At 43.8% G+C, this 23,519-nt stretch overlaps 1 protein-coding gene across 4 annotated transcripts in view; it reads right to left on the bottom strand.

The window, feature by feature from the left end:
• The window catches only part of plod2 (procollagen-lysine, 2-oxoglutarate 5-dioxygenase 2), a 159,423-nt gene extending 136,203 nt beyond the window's left edge, over positions 1–23,220 (bottom strand). For 2 of the 4 annotated variants that reach the window (XM_085989859.1, XM_085989860.1), the window contains exon 1: positions 22,993–23,217. In XM_085989859.1, the coding sequence (XP_085845985.1) occupies positions 22,993–23,101 (109 nt within the window). In that variant the 5' untranslated portion in view covers positions 23,102–23,217. Of the gene's footprint in view, positions 1–22,992 lie in introns of all 4 variants that reach the window. The other 2 variants (XM_085989861.1, XM_085989858.1) reach the window with 2 other exon arrangements.
• Positions 23,221–23,519: the final 299 nt, after the last annotated feature.

The following is a 23,519-nucleotide window of genomic DNA, read 5'->3' as shown; positions in this document are numbered from 1 at the left end:
GGAGCTTTCCCCAAGTGACCACTATGCACGAGAGCGCCTAAGCAGGCTATTCAAGATCACAACTGAGCCGGACCTATCCGTCCCAGATGTACACACACGTGCACTTTCAGTAAGGTTCACTGAATTGACATCCACCATGGCAAAAGGTGGGTTATATACTGTGGAAAGAGAACAAAACTGATTAAACTCGTCATTGTGTAATTATACACACATTATCTGCACATGGAGTGATTCCACAGCAGTAATACCTCATCCCCGGATTTGCTTCCATTGTTTCACATTTGAACCTTAATTTTAAAACAGAACAGATGATAAACTGACAAATCAATCCCTCCCAAAAAGACCTGCATTTATATAGCGCCTTTCACGACCACCAGACGTCTCAAAGCGCTTTACAGCCAATGAAGTACTTTTGAGGTGCAGTCACTGTTGTAATGTGGGAAATGCAATACAAATACAGGAAACTCTTTTTTTATCCGGCACCGACGGGACCGGCGTGGTGCCGGTTGATCAAAAAGTCCGGATTACAGAGAGGTACTTACCAAGGTACAAGAGCCCCGTACACGGCCACAGGTGCAGGAGCACCAGTTACACGGCCACAGATGCAGGAGCACCGGTTACACGGCCACAGGTGCAGGAGTCCCTGTTGCACGGCCACAGGTGCAGGAACCCCGGTTACACGGCCACAGATCCAGGAACCCTGGTTACACGGCCACTAATATATAGTAAAACTTACCTGAACCTACTCCTGAATTTTGCCGGTTAAGAGAGATTTCCAGATATTTAGGTGCCGGTTAAGAGAGAGTTTCCTGTATGTGTTTTAAATTGTGACTGTAGTTGCAATTTATCCAGTCATTCACGAAATCATGGAAATTTACAGCACAGGAGGTGGCAATTCGGCCCATCGTGTCTCACTCCCAAAATAAAAACTGCACTTCACAGGAAGTCCATTTTCCCAGCATGCTCCCATTGACGCACACTACTGCCACAATGGTTGCTCAACAGACATTTGAAAGCATTTGGAAAATCTGAAAGCTGGATTTTACTGAGACAATATGCTGGCCAGCACACTACTTAACATCGGCAGCACAAACAGATGTGAATAACCACTGCCAAATGACATTGTAGATGGGTAGCCAAGAAAAGTCAAACACTTAATTCATGGAATTTTTACAGCCTCGTTAAGAAGTAAAGTGACCACTGTCAAACAGAGCCTCTGTCAGATTCAAGTCAGCTACTTCCATGATTAAAGGAGGATTATCAGGCAAAATTCTTGAGCTTCTTCAGCTTCAAAAATCTCAGCTGAAATTCTGCCACTGGAAGAAAACTTACGCTGCAATAAATGCTACAGTTGTTAAACCGTAAAAAATTGTTGAGACAGAATATGCGTTTGGTAGGACGGCGTATGACATGAATCTTGTCATTCATGTGGAAATGACTTATGAAATACTGGGCGGCCTGCTGGTGGTGCTGTCCAGGGAGAGTATAAATACTCGGGCACGGGCCCAGCTTGCTCAGGACATTCTTTAACAGGAACTAGTGAAGGACACAACTAGATCTCCATGTTGAAAAACAGTTGATTAAAGCTTTGTTTAACGCTTAGACCAAGTGACTAGTAGTTTTCTTACGTCAGCGTACACTGAGAGTACACCGTCATACCACGTTTGAAATTGACTGCAAGTTAGGGATTTCCGCATGCGCTTGCTCATGCGCTAAATGTTGAACTTGCGATCGGTCAAGATCATCCGCTGCGACTGTTTGAAATGATGCGCTAGTGCAGAGTTGGGCTAATTGCCCACCAACTGTGCATCAATTACACTGGAAAATTTTACGGCTGGTGCAAACAGGTGCAGGAGCCTGTTTCCATAGCGTAAGGGGGCGGGGGGAGGGGGATGAGAAAATTGTATAAATAATTTAAAATAAACATATAAAAGCGCCACGTATCAACCTACCACGCAGCTGTAAAGGCTCCGTTTGAGGGATGAGATCATTTTAATCTTTTTTGTTTAATTTTGCAGAGTCTTCCAGTAAATAACTGTGCTTACTCCAAAGTATTCCCTGTGCTTTTTAAAGCCAAGTATTGCACTGGTCAAATAAATATTCATACCGTTTAATTTAAAATTTGATTGATGTCAGGCATCAGAGATTTCTGTTTCCTGATTGGCTAGTGAAGAGCATCGCCCCATGTGATCCCAGGTATGCTTACGCACAACGGTGCGCCGCTGAGATCCGTGGGCCACTACTCTGCACACAACTCCGCAGAATTTCAAAGCAAGTTTTCCTTTGGGGCCTCGCACCAGGTAAGTGCGGATTTTGTTCGGAGGTCGGCAGCGTACTCCTTAGCTACGCCGCCGACCGCAATTTCAGGGCCTATATTTTAATCTATCAGTGTGTGGCTGGCACTTGCACAAGTATCAGCTGATTAAAGAGAGAGTCAGCATGAATTTTGAAGGGTAGGTCATGTCTGACTAACCAGGTTGAATTTGTTTTGAGGTCACTAGCATGGTCGATAGGGGATTGTCTGTGGAAGTTGTCTACACGGACTGCCAGAAGGCATTTGATAGTGAGAGCGCACAGAATTGGTGGTAACCTTGTGACGAGTCAGTCATTGGTCGGGAGGTAGGAGACAGAAAGTAAGGATAAAGGGTTGCTTCTCGGATTGGCTGGATGTGACAAGTGGTGTTCCCCAAGGGTCTGTACTGGGGCCTCAGCTTTCCACCGTATATAGTAATGACTTCGATGAAGGCAATAGAGAGCTGTATATCCGAGTTTGCAGATGACACTAAGTTAGGAGTTAACAGTAAGTTGTGTAGATGGAAACAGGTAGTTACAAAGGGACAGGCAGGGTCAGGGCTCTCTAGATGACGAAAGAGATGAAGCAGAAAAAGAACACGTATGACAGATGTCAGGTTGCAAATACATCCGAGAATCAGGCTATATATAGAAAGGTCAGAGGAGGCAAAAAAGAAAATAAGAGGGGCAAAGGGAGGGTACGAGGATAGAATGGCAGCCAACATAAAAGGTAATCCAAAAGTCTTCTATAGGCATATAAATAGTAAAAGGGTTGTAAGAGGAGGGGTGGGGCCGATTCGGGACAAAAAGGAGACCTACGCATGGAGGCAGAGGGTATAGCTGAGGTACTAAATGAGTACTTTGCATCTGTCTTCACCAAGGAAGAGGCTGCTGCCATAGACATAGTGAAGGAGGAGGTAGTGGAGATACTTGATAGGCTAAAAATTGATAAAGAGAAGGTATTAGAAAGGCTGGCTGTACTTAAATTAGATAAATCACCAGGAGCGGATGGGGTGCATCGTAGGATGCTGAGGGAATTGAGGGAGGAAATCACGGAGGTACTGGCCATAATATTCCAATCCTCCTTGGATACGGGGGTGGTGCCAGAGGACTGGAGAATTGCAAATGTTACACCATTGTTCAAAAAAGGGTGTAAAGATAAAGCCAGCAGCTACAGGCCAGTCAGTTTGACCTCGGTAGTGGGGAAGCTTTTGGAAACAGTAATCAGGGACAAAATTAAGAGTCACTTGGACAAGTGTGGATTAATTAAGGAAAGCCAGCATGGATTTGTTAAAGGCAAATCGTGTTTCACTAACTTGATCGAGTTTTTTGATGAGGTAACAGACAGGGTTGATGAGGGTAATGCGATTGACAGTGTACATGGATTTCCAAAAGGCGTTCGACAAAGTGCCACATAATAGGCTTGCCAGCAAAGTTGAAGCCCATGAAATAAAAGGGACAGTGGCAGCATGGATACGGAATTGGCTAAGTGACAGGAAACAGAGAGTAGTGGTGAATGGTTGTTTTTCAAACTAGAGGAAGGTATAGAGTGGTGTTCCCCAGGGGTCGGTTCTAGGACCACTGCTTTTCTTGATATATATTAATGATGTGGGTGTACAGGGCACAATTTCAAAATTTGCAAATGACACAAACTTGGAAGTATAGTGAACAGTGAGGAAGATAGTGATAGACTTCAGGAAGACATAGACAGGCTGGTGAAATGGGCGGACACGTGGCAGATGAAATTTAATGCAGAAAAGTGTGAAGTGATACATTTTGGTAGAAAGAATGAGGAGAGGCAATATAAACTAAATGGTACAATCCTGAAGGGGGTGCATGAACAGAGAGACCTGGGGGTATATGTGCACAAATTGTTGAAGGTGGCAGGGCAGGTTGAGAAAGCGGTTAAAAAGGCTTCTGGGATCCTGGGCTTCATAAATAGAAGTATAGAGTTCAAAAATGTGGAAATTATGAACAACCTGTAAAAAACACTGGTTTGGCCTTAACTGGAGTATTGTGTCCAATTCTGGGCACCACACTTTAGGAAGGATGTGAATGCCTTAGAGAGGGTGCAGAAAAGATTTACAAGAATAATTCCAGGAATGAGGGACTTCAGTTACATTGACAGACTGGAGAAGCTGGGGTTGTTCTCCTTGGAGCAGAGAAGATTGAGAGGAGATTTGATAGAGGTGTTCAAAATCATGAGGGGTCTGGACAGAGTAGAGAGAGAGAAACTGTTCCCATTGGCAGAAGGGTCGAGAACCAGATGACACAGATTTAAGGTGATTGGCAAAAGAACCAAAGGTGATGCAAGAAAAAACGTTTTTACGCAGCGAGTGGTTAAGATCTGGAATGCACTGCCTGAAAGGGTGGTGGAGGCAGATTCAATCACGACTTTCAAAAGGGAGTTGGTTAAGAATCTGAAGGAAAGAAATTTGCAGGGCTACAGGGAAAGGGCGGGGGAGTGGGACTAGCTGAAGTGCTCTTGCAGGAGTCGGCACGGGCTCGACGGGCCGAATGGCCTCCTTCCGTGCTGCAACCATTCTATGATTCTATGACATAAACAGACTAAGTGAGTGGGCAAAACTATGGCAGATGTGAGTTCAAAGTGGGGAAGTGTGAGGTCATCCACCTCGGATCTGAGTAAGCCAAATTGGAATCCTCAGTTGAGAGGGTTGAGGGGTGATGTGTTTAAAGGATTCGATAGGTTAGATACAGAGAAACTATTTCTTCTGGTGGGGAAATCCAAAGAAGAGGGCATAAACTTACAATGAGCCATTCAGGAGTGAAATCACGAAGCACTTTTGCACACAAAAAGTGTAGTGGGAATATGGAACTTGCTCCCCAAAAAAGTGCTGGGTCAATTGAAATTTGATCAATAGGGTGGAACCCTTCATCAGAAGTTCTCCCTGTCGGACGTTGCCAAACGTGTTGTCGCACTTTCTGCTTTTGTTTGCTTTGCTTTAAAATTAAAACCTTTTTTGCTATTCCTAAAAAAAAAAATCAGCAGATACAACATACCTCCGAGAAAGAATACCTCAAGTCATTTTTAAAGTGCATTTTAACAGCATGAAAAGGATTTGAAAGCTGGACGGTCTTTGTATCTAGTCACTAGTGTAAAGGGAATGTTCGAGAGAGGACAGAACACACGTTAAGCTTTGGCTCATTGCTGAGGAGGATTAGAGGAGAGTCAGCATATTTGGGTGCCGAGATGATGAAGCTAAACAGGTTTAAAAAAAAGAGAAGTTGTCAGGACAATCAATAACACAATGGGGTCATTGTACCGTTGCACGCACATTTCTTCTCTTCCAAGACAAGTTTTTTTTTTAAATTTAGTGACCGTAAATAAACGTGTTTTTCTTTCTCCAAGCAGTTTATTATTCCACTAATCCATTTTGCAGTCACTAATATTAGCTGTAAAGCAAAAACTTGTTGAATCCTGGCACTTGTTCAAATCTCATCTTCTGCTGAGCTGAAGCCCTCTGGACACCCCACATGCACAGGGTATTTCCATTACTGGCTGTACATGTGTACTGCATTACTTGCTTTGTCTAGAGTTACAGATTTACAACTTATGGGATCGCACCTACAGTAATATCTCCAAGTTTGCAGACAACACAAAGCTGGGTGGGCGTGTGTGCTGTGAGGAGGATGCAGAGAAATTCCAGTATGATTTGGACAGGTTGGGTGATTGGGCAGATGCATGGCAAATGCAGTATAATGTGGATAAATGTGAGGTTATCCACTTCGGTGGCAAAAACAGGGAAACAGATTATTATCTGAATGGCAATAAATTGGGAAAAGGGGAAGTGCAACAAGACCTGGGTGTCCTTGTGCACCAGTCGCTGAAGGTAAGCATGCAGGTGCAGCAGGCGGTTAAGAAGGCAAATGGCATGTTGGCCTTCGTAGCGAGAGGGTTTGAGTACAGGAACAAGGATGTCTTGCTGCAGTTATACAGGGCCTTGGTGAGACCACATCTTGAGTATTGTGTGCAGTTTTGGTCGCCTTATCTGAGGAAGGATGTTCTTGCCATGGAAGGAGTTCAGCGAAGATTCACCAGCCTGATACCTGGGATGGCAGGAATGACGTATGAGGAGAGATTGGGTCGATTGGGATTGTACTCGCTGGAGTTTAGAAGAATGAGAGGGGATCTCATTGAAACTTATAAAATTCTAACAGGACTAGACAGACTAGATGCAGGAAGGATGTTCCCGATGGCGGGGAGTCCAGAACCAGGGGTCACAGTCTAAGGATAAGGGGCAAGCCATTTCGGACAGAGATGAGGAGGAATTTCTTCACCCAGAGAGTGGTGAACCTGTGGAATTCTCTACCACAGAAGGCAGTAGAGGCCAATACATTAAATATATTCAAGAAGGAGTTGGATATATTTCTTAAGCTAAAGGGATCAAGGGATATGAGGAGAAGGCAGGGACAGGGTACTGAATTTGGATGATCAGCCATGATCTCATTAAATGGTGGAACAGGATCGAGGGGCTGAATGGCCTACTCCTGTTCCTATCTTCTATGTTTCTATGTAAAAGTTTATGCAGCATTTGGGGAAATGTGGTGATAAATTCTAGCAATATGTACAGTATGTCCAACGGCAAAAACATGTTCCAATAGATCACAGAAAAGTGGGGGGGGGGGGGGGGCGGGGGAAGACACATTTGAATCTTGATTTTCTGTATGCAGATGTAATAATGTATGCAAGCAGTTAATTTTTCTTTTAAAAGTTTATTTCTCATCACCAGTTGCTAGAAACTTATTCCTTTCTTCCCTGTCCCATAAAGACCAGGTTAACCAAATGTGCAACATGTTTTACCCTACATCACACGGGCAGCTGTAGTATGTGCTGACACTGGTGAAGTAGAGCACAGGTGACAAGCTTTTGCCTTCATTGGCCATATGGTCTACACCATGGAGTCTCGGGGACCACATACAAAGTTTAAATCATTGTTCCCCTTAATTTGCGTATATTTCAAGCTGCTAATACTAACACATCTTGACGTACTAATTTAGGAATTTATTTGCCAATTAGGCAATAGCGCAATAAATAGCCCATTCCAAACCTACAGGGCCACAAAACTCAAATAGGTAAAACCAGCAGAAGAGAGATATAAAACACAAGTAGAAACAAGTTGCCTGCACTTCTGTTGCCAGGGCTCAGGAGCTACACGTGAAGTAGAGCATGTGTAGAACTAAGGTGAGCAATTTTACATCTTGGTATGAAAGTTAACGCTCTCCCACTGAGGAGTCTACCTTTCAAATATGTGACACATCTTTGAACCTGTTCACAAAAAAACAAAAATAATTTGCATTTATATAGCGCCTTTCACGCCCTCTGGGCATCCCTAAATGCTTCACAGTAAAATATCCAACCTATATAGGTAATTTAAGGTAATTCTCCTTCGAGCAGAGAAGGTTAAGGGAAAATTTAATAGAGGTGTTCAAAATCATGCAGGGTTCCAGTGGAAGAACAGTCAGTAACCAGAGGACACAGATTTAAGGTAATCGGCAAAAGAATCAGAGGCAAGGTGAAGAGAGTTTTCTTTTACCAGGCGAGTTATGATGATCTGGAATGCACTGCCTGAAAGGGCGGTGGAAGCAAATTCAAAACTAACTTTCAAAAGGGATTTGGTTAAATACTTGAAATGGAAAAAAATTGCAGGGTTGTGGGGAAAGAACATGGGATTGGAACTAATTGGAGAGTTCTTTCAAAGACCCGGCATAGGCACGATGGGCCGAATGGCCTCCTTCTGTGCTGTATGATTCTATGATATATCTTAAAAAGGACACTGGCTGGCAAAGGACCTTGCACTGTTCATAACCAGAGGGGCGGATCATAATGCCAGTGACAACAGTTGTCTCATTAACCACAGATGTCTGAAATATGAATGTCAAGAAGCAAAGAAAAAAAAATGCAATGTTAAATTTGACTGTTCAGCACAAACATCCTGACAGCCAATTCAATGTTCACAACTGGCCGGTCCTTCATTCATTTTAAAAGCACTTTTCCAAAAGGCCGCAAGTTAGACCAAAACGTAGGGGGAAAATGCCAAACAAAAAGTACAACTGAAAATAGCAAAAAGAAAAACAAATTAATAGGAACCGACAACAAAGAGGGAGCATAAAAAAAATTGGAAATCAAATATGAAGATCGTTAACAATGGACACCATAGAATATTTGAAGTGTTATATTATGATGACGACCCAGAAATCATTTTATCAACGAGACAGCCCCCAAAACATGTGCAACAAAGTTGTGACTAAATTATGGTCATTGCTATGAGTAAGATACAACAACAACTTGGATTTATATAGCACCTTTAACGTAGTAAAGCGTCCCATGGCGCTTCACAGGAGTATTATAAGACAAAAAATTTGACACGAGCCACAGAAGGAGAGATTAGGGCAGATGAGCAAAAGCTTGGTCAAAGAGGTAGGTATTAAGGAGCGTCTTAAAGGAGGAAAGAGAGGTAGCGAGGTGGAGAGGTTTAGGCAGGGAATTCCAGAGCTTAGGGCCTAGGCAACAGAAGGCACGGCCACCAAAGGTTGAGCGATTATGATCAGGGATGCTCAAGTGGGCAGAATTTGAGGAGCGCAGATATCTCGGGGTGGGGGGAGGCGAGGGGGCGGCGGGGTGGTTGTGGAGCTGGAGGAGATTACAGAGATAGGGAGGATAGAGATATGATATCCCACAAGTAAAAGGGTGTAAGGATGCACTTAAAGTTGCAACCTATTCCTTTGTGTTTTAACTCCAGTGCAGCTAAAGGCAGTGCAAGTTTTGCTTATTGTTCTTCATTTTGAGTTTGGACTATGACGTGGCACAACTGTGCAATGCCATGAATCAAAAGCACATATCAAATGAACAGATAGTCCTTGGCACACCCCAACTAGAAACAATAAACAGCTCAAAATAACATCTGTAACAGTCTTAAAGCTGTATGACAGCACATTACTTATTAATTGCTTTTAAGAAAAATTATTGAATCAAAATGAACCATTATAAGTTAAGGTGGAAATTATGTTGGAGCTCCAACTATGCTTTCATTTTATTTTCTGTGAACTGAAATTCCTCCCTCACGGATGTCACAGAAGAAACTTCTGGAGCACATGAAGTAGTTGCCACATATTTCATCTGCTGTACTAATGCAAGAGAAGCAGTGTCACTGAGGCAAGGATAGAAATCTTTGCAAGTACAGTATTGGAAAGTCAGGGATGTCCAAAACGGTTTTTGCAATGTCAAGAAGTATAGCAAAAAAAACCACTAAATCTCCAAGCTCATAATGCTCACTGAAAGATTACAGTACATCCTGAAAAAGCCAATAAAAGGCTAGAGAGCGTATATTGGGAAGAATTTTGAGCCTATGATGTGGGTGAAACTACTAGTGATTCTGGCAAGTACTTTTGAACTAAATTCACCACTTGTAAATCATGGACTGCAGTACTCAACACAAAACACATTAAATACAAGATTCAACACAGAATTACACTCGCCATTCTTAACACTGTAAATTCAAGCATCTTTGACGTCATGTGTAAAATTTCTACGTTATTATCACTCAAGAATTAAAAGTGAAAGGTTTGGCATTCAGGAGCTGAAACAACTTCGCCCACATTTCTCTTCTCGGGCAGCAATTTGATCGAGGTTTATAAAATAATGAAGCGTCCAGATTGTGATTAAGTGGACCAATTATTTTAATTGGATGGGTTAGGGAGGACCAGGGGTCACGCTCACAAGTTATGCAAGGGCAGAACAAGGTTGGATGCTAGGCGGTTCTCCTTTTCCCCAGAGAATAGTGGACCTGCGGAACAGGTTGCCGGCTCGTGCGGTGAAAGCTGATTCACAGTAGACCGGTTTCTGGATGAGGCAGAGATCACCTTACACAAGGGGTAGGTTTCTGTAATATAAATCAAGGTCAATGTGGTCTCCTGGCCTAGCTTCGATCACTTTAATGGCTCAGAGAAGAACTTTTCAGATTTTTTTTCCCCCTAACTGGCCTGGGATTTTCTGTTATTTTGCCTCTCCCAGCAAATTACATGACTTGGGACATTCTGGAGATGTGCAAGATACTATATAAAGGCAAGAACATTCTTTCTTATTCAATTTGAAGGTGTTGCAAGTGAAGCCAGAGTAACAACTCAACAGGAATGAGTCTCCTTGGAAGGGTGGGAAATTTGACCCCGCTGTCAAGCCGCCGCAACGTGCCTTTCCCAATGGCATGTGTGTGATCTCGGATCTGACCCGACCCACAGAGGCGGGTGACATTATTGGGTTGTTGACAGACCCTTAATAATGCTTTTAACCTTACCTTTTGCCCACGGGGTCCACGCTGCTCGGGGACCACGTCTGTGAAACTGAGGCAGGAGATGAATGGCCATTGCTCCAGCTGATTACTTGACAGCTTTAAATGTACACTAAAAGCTCCCACCTGACAGATCATCACTTTCCTCAGCCACAAGCTGTTTCTCAGTCCATTTCCAGCGCAGATTCTGCAGGTTTTCCACTTTCCACTCTCCATCCACTCTCACCTCATTGGAGACTACAATGTCAGTAAAATTCTTTCAGGTGCCTCAAAAAGGATTGCTGCAGTTATATTCATTGGTTCCTCTAACACCCTCACAGCCAGAAATGGTGATTCCAGGTATTCACTGAACATGCAACAGATGTTGAGAATACTTTTGGTGAGATGAAGCTACTTCACATATTACCGCTCAGCCAAAACCAAGTTATTGTCCTTGCCCGAGAAATCTACACACAATTCGCTCTTCTCCTCCATACACTAGGTTAGGGTTGCGAAGGGGTGGAAAATTTCCGGTAAATTTCCGGAAATTTTAGCTTGGGAATTTTGCCCAAAAAAGCACATGCTAGCATAGTATTGTTCATTTTTTTTCCCCACAGGTCCTCTCTTAAAATTACTAATAGAGATGGAATCTTAATTATTATGGAATTTCTTAATCAATATATGTTTATCGTCTTACTTGGCTTGTTTTACAACTTACTGAGCCAGATACAGAAGTGTCCACCACACAGCTAGACAGTGACACAGAGGAGGAAATGGACACGTCAGAGCCAGAGAATCAGGAGGAGCAATGATGAGTATAAGACTCATGAGTAGAAGACTCAAAGGGACAAAATAAGGACAAATTACAGGCTGACGTTCTTTTTATTTTATTTTAGATGGGTCTTCTTTGTGGGAGTTCAATAAAGTTCAAAAATTACAACCTAAATAAAGTTCTGAAAGCCTGTTTTTATTTGTATGGAACAGTATGTCTATTTTGATGACAAAGATAATATAGGGATCAGAGACAAAAACCATCAGTGTGCAAAAAAACTCTAAATTCCCATGGAAAGTTTCCTCTTTTAAAAATTCCCGGAATTTTGCAACCCTACTCTAGGTTGTTTGTAATCGAAGTCATGCAGATGCAATATAACGTGGATAAATGCGAGGTTATCCACTTTGGTGGCAAAAACAGGAAGGCAGATTATTATCTGAATGGCAATAGATTGGGAGAAGGGGAAGTGCAATGAGACCTGGGTGTCCTTGTGCACCTGTCGCTGAAGGTAAGCATGCAGGTGCAGCAGGCGGTTAAGAAGGCAAATGGCATGTTGGCCTTCGTAGCGAGAGGGTTTGAGTACAGGAACAAGGATGTCTTGCTGCAGTTATACGGGGCCTTGGTGAGACCACATCTTGAGTATTGTGTGCAGTTTTGGTCACCTTATCTGAGGAAGGATGTTCTTGCCATGGAAGGAGTTCAGCGAAGATTCACCAGGCTGATACCTGGGATGGCAGGAATGACGTATGAGGAGAGATTGGGTCGATTGGGATTGTACTCGCTGGAGTTTAGAAGAATGAGAGGGGATCTCATTGAAACTTATAAAATTCTGACAGGACTGGACAGACTAGATGCAGGAAGGATGTTCCCGATGGTCGGGGAGTCCAGAACCAGGGGTCACAGTCTAAGGGTAAGGGGTAGGCCATTTAGGACAGAAATGAGGAGGAATTTCTTCACCCAGAGAGTGGTGAACCTGTGCAATTCTCTACCACAGAAGGCAGTAGAGGCCAATACATTAAATATATTCAAGAAGGAGTTGGATATATTTCTTAAGGCTAAAGGGATCAAGGGGTATGGGGAGAAAGCAGGGCCCGGGTACTGGAATTGGATGATCAGCCATGATCGCATTGAATGGCGGAGCAGGCTCGAGGGGCCGAATGGCCTACTCCTGCTCCTATCTTCTATGTTTCTATGTAAGATAACTGCCCATTCGCAAGAAATGCTTCTAAACTCACAAAAGGCCATTTCGTATCTGGGTGGCAACATTTAGCCCTTGAATTACAACTAAATACCATATATGGAGCTCAAGGTTATTTAAGAATTCTATTCTTGTTTTACTTTAGTAAGATTCTTTCCCCCGAATAATCGTCTTAACTGCTGTTTCAAGCATTGTGTACAAATTCTTCACAGCTTGTATGTGGATTTTAAAAAAATACACATAACTTATTCCATCTTTTGCTCTCACTTCAGGGTTCCCATTGATTGAAAGAATAGATGAGGATTCATTTTTCAGAAAGCAATAGTGAAACAAAATTTCATACGTCAAACTTAGGCTTGTCGGTACAACGAACCATCCAAAGCATTCTGGCTAACCCATACAAAATGTTCCTTTTGAGAAAAACCATGTAAATCCAGTGAAAATACATGCACTGGTTTTTAAGAGATTTTTGCACCATCTAACAATACATCTTCCGACTGATGGATTGTAATCAGGCCACGGCCTCTGCTTCAGCCTGTTGCCTACTTACTTTTCACATGTACTGTATCTGTTTCCCGTCTTCATGCTTTTACACTGATGTCATCTTACTGACCTTACACCCCCATCCATATTTTTGTGCAGCCACATCTGGCTGACTTCACATCTGTGTCCTATAAATCACTAGAGCACAAAAGCAGTGGCCCAGTCGGTCCTGATTTGGATTGCAAAAAGCAAAAAGGAGGGCTTTCCCCCCATAGCTTATTGAATGTATTTCTTTTAAAGTATCTATTCATTTCATAGTGACACAGGTTGAAATCTCTGTTGATCATGGAGTATTTTGGCGGGGGGGGGGGGGCGGGCGGGGGAGAGAAATGTTTTGTTTCACTTGGGTCTTTTAAATACAAGTAAGAGATTAGAATATAATTCTGTTTCTCCCGTTACCTGAGTTCCATTAACAGTAGCTCTTGAAGTGTTAAATATGGATTGTGGATTAAATTACACATCACGCCACAGTCACAACATGAGCAAAAAGCCTCAGCATGCTGCTGTTTTGTTTCAGAGAAAAGCTGTACTGAGTAACAGAATTATGGATAATAAGCCTATCAGCAACTGAGAGCTACATAACTCAGAAATGAAATTCTAGACTGAACTTGTTGTCTATTGGTCGTCACTACTCCCCTGCTTTCCTACTCTCCCTGCCGTCATCCCAGGCTTGAATCCGTCTTGAATAAGCCCACAGCTACCCTCTAAGCCTCTCTTGACATTATCCAAAAGGTCCACCGAGCTGCCCAAATCCCGCTCAACCATCACCATGTCCCTGACAATCTACGTTGGCTCCCAATCCCCTAACACCTCAAATTTAAAGTTCTCATCCTCATGTTTAAATCCGTTCATGGCCTCGCCCCTCTCTCTCTGCAACTTTCTCCAGCCTGACAACCCTCCCCCGAACTCTCCGTCCCCAGCCTCTCTTGCATCCCCCCACCATTGGCGGCCATGCCTTCAGCTATCTAGGTCCCACGCTTGTGGAAGTCCTTCCAGCTCCCTCTCCTCCTTTAATGCTCTTCTTAAAACCCACCTCTTCCACCAAGCTTTGGATCACCCCACCCAATCACTCCTCCTTTGGTTCGGCATCCATTATTTTCCCGATTACAATCCTATGGACTGCCTTGGGGTGTGTTTTTTTTTTTACAATAAACCTACTGTATGAATCCAAATTGTTGAACGATATTACTCTTATTCTGATTTAGTTTCCATAATTTATCACATGGTAAAATAGATAAGGGAGAACCAGTGGATGTGGTGTATTTGGACTTTCAGAAGGCTTTCTATAAGGTCCCACATAAGAGATTAGCGTGCAAAATTAAGGCACATGGGATTGGGGGCAAGGTATTGACTTGGATAGAGAACTGGTTGACGGACAGAAAGCAAAGAGTTGGAATAAACGGGTCGTTTTCCAAGTGGCAGGCAGTGACTAGTGGGGTACCGCAAGGATCGGTCCTAGGACCCCAGCTGTTCACAATATATATTAATGATCTGGACGAGGGAATTGGATGTAATATCTCCAAATTTGCAGACGACACAAAGCTGGGCGGGAGGGTAAGCTGCGATGAGGATGTTGGGAAACTCCAGTACGATTTGGACAGGTTGGGTGATTGGGCAGAAACATGGCAAATGCACTATAATGTGGATAAATGTGAGGTTATCCACTTTGGTGGCAAAAACAGGAAGGCAGATTATTATTTGAATGGCAATAGATTGGGAGAAGGGGAAGTGCAAAGAGACCTGGGTGTCCTTGTGCACCAGTCGCTGAAGGTAAGCATGCAGGTGGTTAAGAAGGCAAATGGTATGTTGGCCTTCGTAGCAAGAGGGTTCGAGTACAGGAACAAGGATGTCTTGCTACAGTTGTACAGGGCCTTGGTGAGACCGCACCTTGAGTATTGTGTGCAGTTTTGGTCACCTTACCTGAGGAAGGACGTTCTTGCCATGGAGGGAGTGCAGCGAAGATTCACCAGGCTGATACCTGGGATGGCAGGAATGACATATGAGGAGAGATTGTGTTGATTGGGCTTATACTCACTGGAGTTTAGAAGATTGAGAGGGGATCTCATCGAAACCTATAAAATTCTGTCAGGTCTGGACAGACTAGATGCAGGAAGGATGTTTCTGATGGCCGGGAAGTCCAGAACCAGGGGTCATAGTCTAAGGATAAGGGGTAAGCCATTTAGGACTGAAATGAGGAGGAATTTCTTCACCCAGAGAGTGGTGAACCTGTGGAATTCTCTGCCACAGAGGGCGGTGGAGGCCTTCATTAAGTATATTCAAGAAAGAGTTGGATATATTTCTTGAGGCTAAAGGGATCAAGGGATATGGGGAAAAGGCAGGGACAGGCTACTGAATTTGGATGATCAGCCATGATCACATGGAATGGCGGAGCAGGCTCGAAGGGCCGAATGGCCTACTCCTGCTCCTATCTTCTATGTTTCTATGTTTCTATTTATCTCAATATATTCTTTTCTATTCAGTATCAGCAAATACTCTCAAGTCAGGTACAATATAGAGTAGACGCATAATAATGCTCCTTTGATACTGTCTGAATAATGTAACTTACCCGTTCCCTGTTGCAACAGCACGACCGCTACCACATCCGAGTGAAGTTCATGCTTCATTACCAAATTATAGACAAATTTCTGCTGTGAAACCACACCAACAAGGAACCAGATAAAGGCTAGCCACACTGAGTTACAAATAGCAACGGAAATAATTCCGGGCTAAATTTAGATTGTATAAGGTGAAAGCGGTGTCCAAACTCATGGCGTACCCGCTTGTACAACTTGCCTGAATAGCAAATTACAGCTTTGAAAGCACCATTTCATAGAGGCATTTTAATGCACTGGCAACCATCCAGATTAGTGGAATTTTGTGGGTTACACAAACAGACTGAGAATACCATTTGTACTTAGGAGACAGAAACAAACCACTATAGACAATAGAAGATTGTGCGATCAGCAGTGAAGCGAAGGGGCTTGCCGCTGACCTGGAAGAAAGCTGCCCGCAAAGATCTAGCCATCTCTGAATTTCAGCTCTCCCGACATTAGTTTGACTCTGGCGCCAAATCAAGTGCATCTCCGGTGTTTAGCAACAATGATGTCATCAAGCAGACTAAGCAACCAATCACTTTGAAGAATTCTCACAGACAGCAAACCAGGAAGTAAAATGCACCAATTATAATTTACTTTTTATAAATTTGACAGAGAGCGAAAAATGGTGGGGAACCAAAGGTCTAAAGAGGGTGAGGAACTTACCGTAATTAATATAAGTAGAGAAAAAGTACTAGAGCATCTAATGGGACTAAAAGCCGACAAATCCCCTGGACCTGACGGCTTACATCCTAAGCTTCTAAAAGAGGTAGCTGCAGAGATAGTGGATGCATTGGTTTTGATCTTCCAAAATTCCCTAGATTCTAAAATGGTCCCAACGGATTGGAAGGTAGCAAACGTAACACCGCTATTCAAGAAAGGAGGGAGAGAGAAAACGGGGAACTACAGGCCAGTTAGCCTGATATTAGTTGTCTGGAAAAGGCTGGAATCCATTGTTAAGGAAGTGGTATCAGGGCACTTAGAAAATCATAACATGATTAGGCAGAGTCAACATGGTTTTATGAAAGGGAAATCGTGTTTGACACATTTATTAGAGTTTTTGAGGATGTAACTAGCAGGGTAGATAAAGGGGAACTAGTGGATGTAGTATATTTGGATTTCCAAAAGGCATTCGATAAGGTGCCACATTAAAGGTTATTACACAAGATAAGGGCTCACGGGGTTGGGGGTAATATAGTAGCATGGAAAGAGGATTGGTTAATGGACAGAAAACAGGGATAAACGGGTCTTTTTCAGGTTGACAGGCTGTAACTAGTGGGGTGCCGCAAGGATCAGTGCTGGGGCCTCAGCCATTTACAATCTATATTAATGATCTAGCGAAGGGACCAAGTGTAATGTATCCCATGTTTGCTGCTGATACAAAGCTAGGTGGGACAGTAAGCTGTGAGGAGAACACAAGGAGGCAGAAATTCTGATCCCTACGGGTGTGTACGCGCTGTGTACTCACCCGTAGGTTCATCGGAAATGCCGGTTTCAGGCATGCACTGCGCATGTGCTGGAAACCAGCATTTCTGATCTGTCAAGAAAGCTCTTGACAGATTCTCCGGCTGCGCTGGAGCAGAGCCTCTGCGGGTGGAGAGTTCCGGTTTTTTGGAGGCCTGCTTTTACCAGGCTAAGAGTTGAAGTAAAAAAAAAAAACTTTTTCCACTGATTTATCATTTTAAAATACTTTAAAGAAAAGGTAAGTTTATTTTTAGCCCTGTTAAAAACTTTAATTTTTTTTTCAAAAATTTACATTTTTGTTTAAAATAGTTAATTTATGCAATTTATAGTCATTTTAAAAATGTGATTTTTTTTTTAATGTATTTGAAGTTTTACTTATGTTTTGGGGTTGACCTCTATTCATAGATTTGCCAGGTCTTCCTGTCAAATCTATGAATGGAGATTCCCTGCTCTGATTGGCTCCCCATGGCCCACGTGATCCCAGGGACGCTGCGAACTACCTGCGCCCCTGGGATACGCGGGCCCTGCACACCGGTAGTTTGAAGAGGCACAGCATCGGAACTCTGCGCCTCCCGGGAGCCCTCCGGTCCAGGCGGGAGGGCTGCGAACGGAATTTCTGGGCCAAAGAGTCTGCAGAGGGATATAGATAGACTGAGTGGGTCGGCAGTAAGGTGGTAGATGGAGTATAATGTGGGGAAATGTGAGGTTATTCACTTTGGTAGGAAGAATAGAAAAACAGAATATTTTTTAATTGGTAAGAAACTTTCAAATGTTGGTGTTCAGAGAGATTTGGGTGTCCTCATGCAAGAAACACAGAAAGCTAGCATGCAGGTACAGCAAGCAATAAGGAAGGCAAATGGCATGTTGGCCTTTATTGCGAGGGGGTTGGAGTATAAGAGTAAGGAAGTCTTGCTACAATTGTACAGGGCCTTGGTGAGACCACACCTGGAGTACTGTGCACAGTTCTGGTCTCCTTATCTAAGGAAGGATATAATTGCCTTGGAGGTGGTGCAACGAAGGTTCACTAGATTGATTCCTGGGATGAGAGGGCTGTCCTATGAGGAGAGATTGTGTAGAATGGGCCGATACTCTCTGGAGTTTAGAAGAATGAGAGATGATCTCATTGAAACATACAAGATTCTGAAGGGGATTGACAGGGTCGATGCTGAGAGGTTGTTTCCCCCGGCTGGAGTGTCTAGAACTAGGGGACATAGTCTCAGGATAAGGGGTAGGCCATTTAAGACCAAGATAAAGGGGAATTTCTTCACTCAGAGGGTTGTGAATCATTGGAATTCTCTGCCCCAGAGAGCTGTGGATGCTGAGTCTTTGAGTATATTCAAGGCTGAGGTCGATAGATTTTTGGACTCTTGGCGAGTCAAAGGAATTTGTGGATCGGGTGGGAAGTGGAGTTGAGGTCGATGATCAGCCATGATCTTATTGAATGGCGGAGCAGGCTCGAGGGGCCGTATGGCCTACTCCTGCTCTTATTTCTTATGTTCTTATAAAGATTGAGATATACACATAGGATTAAAGTAGAAGTTGAAATATCAAAAACAAACTTTAAAACAAAATTAAAAGCCATGCAATTCTTATCATATTAATAGAGAAATTTGACATTTCACAAATATAAAATTAGTTTTTCGGGGCCAGAACAGTTGTTCAGCAGTCAATATGCCGTTAAAAACTCAGTTACACCTCTTTCAACAAGGCTAACTTTTTTTTTAGGGGGTGGGGGGGGGGGGGGGGGTGGGGGGAGTGTTTAACAGCTATAAGCTATATTCCAGCGTAACACGGGAAGTTTGCATCAGGAACTGTGATTTGAATTGATTGCCAGCTCCGGGGTGTTCCACAGTGCAACCTGTGGAGGAGCAGGGAATGACTGACCGCAACTTCTGGATCACCATATCACCATGTTTATCTGCGCATGTGCTGACTCCAGAGGTTGCTGTCACTATTAGAGGAGTAATGACGGCGAACGCTGAAATGTTTGCAACCATCTTCAGCCAGAAGTGTCGAGTGGATGATCCATATCGGCCTCCTCCCGAGGTCCCCACCGTCACAGAAGCCAGTCTTCAGCCAATTCGATTCACTCCACGTGATATCAAGAAACGGCTGAACGCACTGGATACAGCAAAGGTTGTGGGCCCCGACAACATCCCGGCTGTCGTGCTGAAGACTTGAGCTCCAGAACTAGCCGCGCCTCTAGCCAAGCTGTTCCAGTACAGCTCTAACACTGGCATCTACCTGACAATGTGGAAAACTGTCCAGGTACGTCTTGTCCATGAAACACAGGACAAATTCAATCTGACCAATTACCGCCCCATCAGTCTACTCTCAATCATCAGCAAAGTGATGGAAGGTGTCATCGACAGTGCTATCAAGCAGCACTTACTCACCAATAACCTGCTCACTGATGCCCAGTTTGGGTTCCGCCAGGACCACCCGGCTCCAGACCTCATTACAGCCTTGGTCCAAACATGGACAAAAGAGCTGAATTCCAGAGGTGAGGTGAGAGTGACTGCTCTTGACAGCAAGGCAGCATTTGACCGAGTGTGGCATCAAGGAGCCCTAGTAAAACTGAAGTCAATGGGAATCGGGGGGAAAACTCTCCACTGGCTGGAGTCACACCTAGCACAAAGGAAGATCATTGTGGGGTTGGAGATCAATCATCACAGCCCCAGGACACCGCTGCAGGAGTTCCTCGGGGCAGTGTCCTAGGCCCAACCATCTTCAGCTGCTTCATCAATGAACTTCCCTTCATCATATGGTCAGAAGTGGGGATGTTCGCTGATGATTGCAGTGTTCAGTGCCATTCGCAATTCCTCAGAAAATGAAGCAGTCCATGCCTGCATGCAGCAAGACCTGGACGACATTCAGGCTTGGGCTGATAAGTGGCAAGTAACATTCACACCACACAAGTGCCGGGCAATGACTATCTCCAACAAGCGAGCGTCTAACCACTGCCCCTTGACATTCAACGGCATTTCCATCGCCAAATCCCCCACCATCAACATCCTGGGGGTCACCATTGACCAGAAACTTAACTGGACCAGCCACATAAATACTGTGGCAACAAGAGCAGGTCAGAGGCTGAGTATTCTACGGCGAGTGTCTCACCTCTAACTCCCCAAAGCCTTTCCACCATCTACAAGGCACAAGTCAGGAGTGTGATGGAATACTTTCCACTTACCTGGATGGGTACAGCTCCAACAACACTCAAGAAGCTCGACACCATCCAAGACAAAGCACCCCGCTTGATTGGCACCCCATCCACCACCTTCAACATTCACTCCCTCCACCACCGTCGTACCGTGGCTGCAGTGTGTACCATCTACAAGATGCACCTCAGCAACTTGCCAAGGCTTCTTTGGCAGCACCTCGCAAACCCGCGACCTCTACCACCTAGAAGGACAAAGGCTAATGGGAACACCATCACCTCCAAGTTCCCCTCCTAGTCACACACCATCCTGACTTGGAAGTATATCGCCGTTACTGCATCGTCGCTGGGTCAAAATCCTGGATCTCCCTCCCCAACAGCACTGTGGGAGTACTTTCACCACACGGACTGCAGCGGTTCAAGAAGGCAGCTCACCACCTTCTCAAGGGCAACTAGGGATGGGCAGTAAGCGCTGGCCTTGCCAGCGATGCCCACATCCCATGAACGAATATTTAAAAAATCCAGGCCTTTATTTGTATAAATGATGTGTGGAGGAAGAAAACAGGAGACCCTCCTCGTCCACATCTTCCTAATCTTTAGCTGCCCACACCTCTTCCTTTCCTTCAGCATCCCTTCCTACAGGCACCTTACCACCTCTGCTCTTCACCAGCTCCCATACCTCTCTCTCTTGCCCCTTCTCCTTACTTCAGCTTTCATTTAATTATTACATTCGATTCTGCACTTAAACCGCGACCAAAACCACTATGAAAACATAGTATTTGTGGGTCCTTGCTGTGCACAAACTGGCTGCCACATCTGCCTAAATTACAACAGTGACTGCACTTCAAAATAATCCATTGGCTGTAAAGCGCTTTGGAGCATCCCGAGGATGTGAAAGGGGCTATATAAATAGAAGGGTTTTTTTTTTTATTCATAACAATCGAAAAAAAATTACACTTAAAATCCGCAGAGAAGTTGAAATCACTCACAACAATAACATATTAGGGATAGATGACCAAAATTAGCCAGAAGTTCTTTGAACACAACTTCCCATTTGCATAGCACTCCTCGCTTAAAAGGATCACATCAGGAAAATTACAAAAGCTACACGAGAATGCGCTTTTGCTCATCGCGCATCCCAAGGTCGGAGGTCAGAAACATATCATGCAGAAAATGGTGAACACAAATCCATCTACCCTTCCATGAAATAAATACATCAATGCTTAAAACAAGAAGGTATTTCAGCCAGCCGTTCAATAGCAAAATACTGCAGATGCTGGAAATCTGAAATAACAACAGAAAATGCTGGAAACACTCAGCAGGTCAGGCAGCACCCATGGAGAGAGAAACAGAGTTAACGTTTCAGGTCAATAACCCTTTGTCAGAACCAGTTAACTCTCTTTCTCTCTCCAGGTATGCTGCCTGACCTGCTGAGTGTTTCCAGCGTTTTCTGTTGTTATTTTAGGTATTTTAGCAATTTTGGGAGGGGAGGGGAGGGGGTTGGAGAAGGGTGGGGTATACTACAGTTTGTGCTTTTTGACATCACTGGGCAGTGAAACAGTTTTTGTACAACTTCCAAAGGCAATAGTGTGAGGGGCTTTGGGCACAAGCTAAAGTCTATATACAATGTAAATACCTATAATGAAAGGATTTAGCCAAAAAAGATTTCTGCTGAGGAATTTCCTGGGGGCAGGGGGGGGCGGTTAGGTACTTCAGTGAAGTCAACAAATTCACCGGCTACATTTAAAGATACTTTGTTCTTGCAAATATGGAGCAGAAAACTTTGCTCTACTTACATAGATAAAGAAATGCTAAGATTGTTTTCAAATAGGTATACAAATAAATATTTGGAAAATTTGAGAAGCACTCAAAGCATTCAGCAGCAGAATTACGTGCTGCTTTGCATGCTGACAGCTCAAATGATCATGCCCCCGCCCCCAAGAATAAGCCTGGACAGTTTCTGGGTCTAAAAGTAAGCACTCTTGTCTTGTAAAAGCAACATTCAATGAGGATGAAAATTAATGAACAGAACAGATTTTGACATGATCCACAAGGAATTAACTTGCAACCACATAACACAGGGAACATTTATTTCAGGTGCGATGTATTTGTACGTTGGAAGGGCATGTAAGATACCTTTGTGTGTCCTTCAAACATTCAAATCCCCCCCTCCCCTTAACATAAAAATGTACAGTGGGAAACTGCAGTTTCTAAATTAAGGATTTTGTTTATCTGGTTAAAAAAAATGGACAGAGCCTTCAGTCAGTCGGGGAGGGGAGGAGGAAGTCATCAAAACAAATACAACATTTAAACTTCATTTTGGCTGCAAGGGAAAAAAAAGTAATTAAAACTGGCCTGCAAACTTTATCTCATCCTTCAATTGTTTGACAACTTATAAAAATGAGAAATCAATCATAACTAATCAATACTATGAAACTTAACTTATCAAAAATGAAACTTAGCATATAGATTACAAAATAAAAAATCCAAGTGAGATCAACTTTACCAATTCACACAAACATCCAGCCTAGATTTAAGCTAAGTCCAGCGGGGGGCGACTATTCCCTGAAGGGGCTTTGAGAGAGATGAGGAGGGGAGAGCCACAATCTCTTACTTTAAAAAAAAACCTGTTATTCGTTTACAATTTAAAAAAAAGGAATAATAAAACAAGATACATTGTTGCTCACCATTAGGGATGGGCGGCTGCTCTGAAGCTGAGGAGTTTACCAGAAGGAGAGTTATTAGAAGTCTGAGGGAGAAGGGAAGAATGAGGCGCCCGAGGCGGTACATCGCCATCTCCACCGACTGACTGACTGACAGTCAGACAGGGGCAGCCAGCCGGCCCGGCACAGGCCAGCCCAGCACAACCACGGTCCGGCCCGGCAGAGCGCGCTCTCGCGAGACCAGCGGGCACGCGCCTCCCAACTTTTACCCAGAGAGAGAGAGAACAAAGTTTGGGATAGTTGTGTGTGTGTTGCCAGGGAGTTTGCGTAGCCAGCTCCTGTGTCTCGCTATTTTACAGTGAGCTGCTGTTTCAAGTATTGGTGGGGCGGAGGATCCTGACGAACAGTCCCACCTCCTCACTTCACTCGCACTCACTCCAAATCTCTTCATTTTTTTGTGTGTGTGTTGGAAACTTTGCTTTTATCTAAATTAAACATACAATGTAGGTACCAGTTGGTGGTTTAGGAGAGAGGGAGGGGAACAACACATC

Source organism: Somniosus microcephalus, chromosome 6 (genome assembly GCF_052327205.1).
Source record: "Somniosus microcephalus isolate GS21.2 chromosome 6, FLI_Smic_1.0, whole genome shotgun sequence".
Lineage (NCBI taxonomy): Eukaryota > Metazoa > Chordata > Chondrichthyes > Squaliformes > Somniosidae > Somniosus > Somniosus microcephalus.
This window is presented reverse-complemented; position numbering and strand designations above follow the sequence as displayed.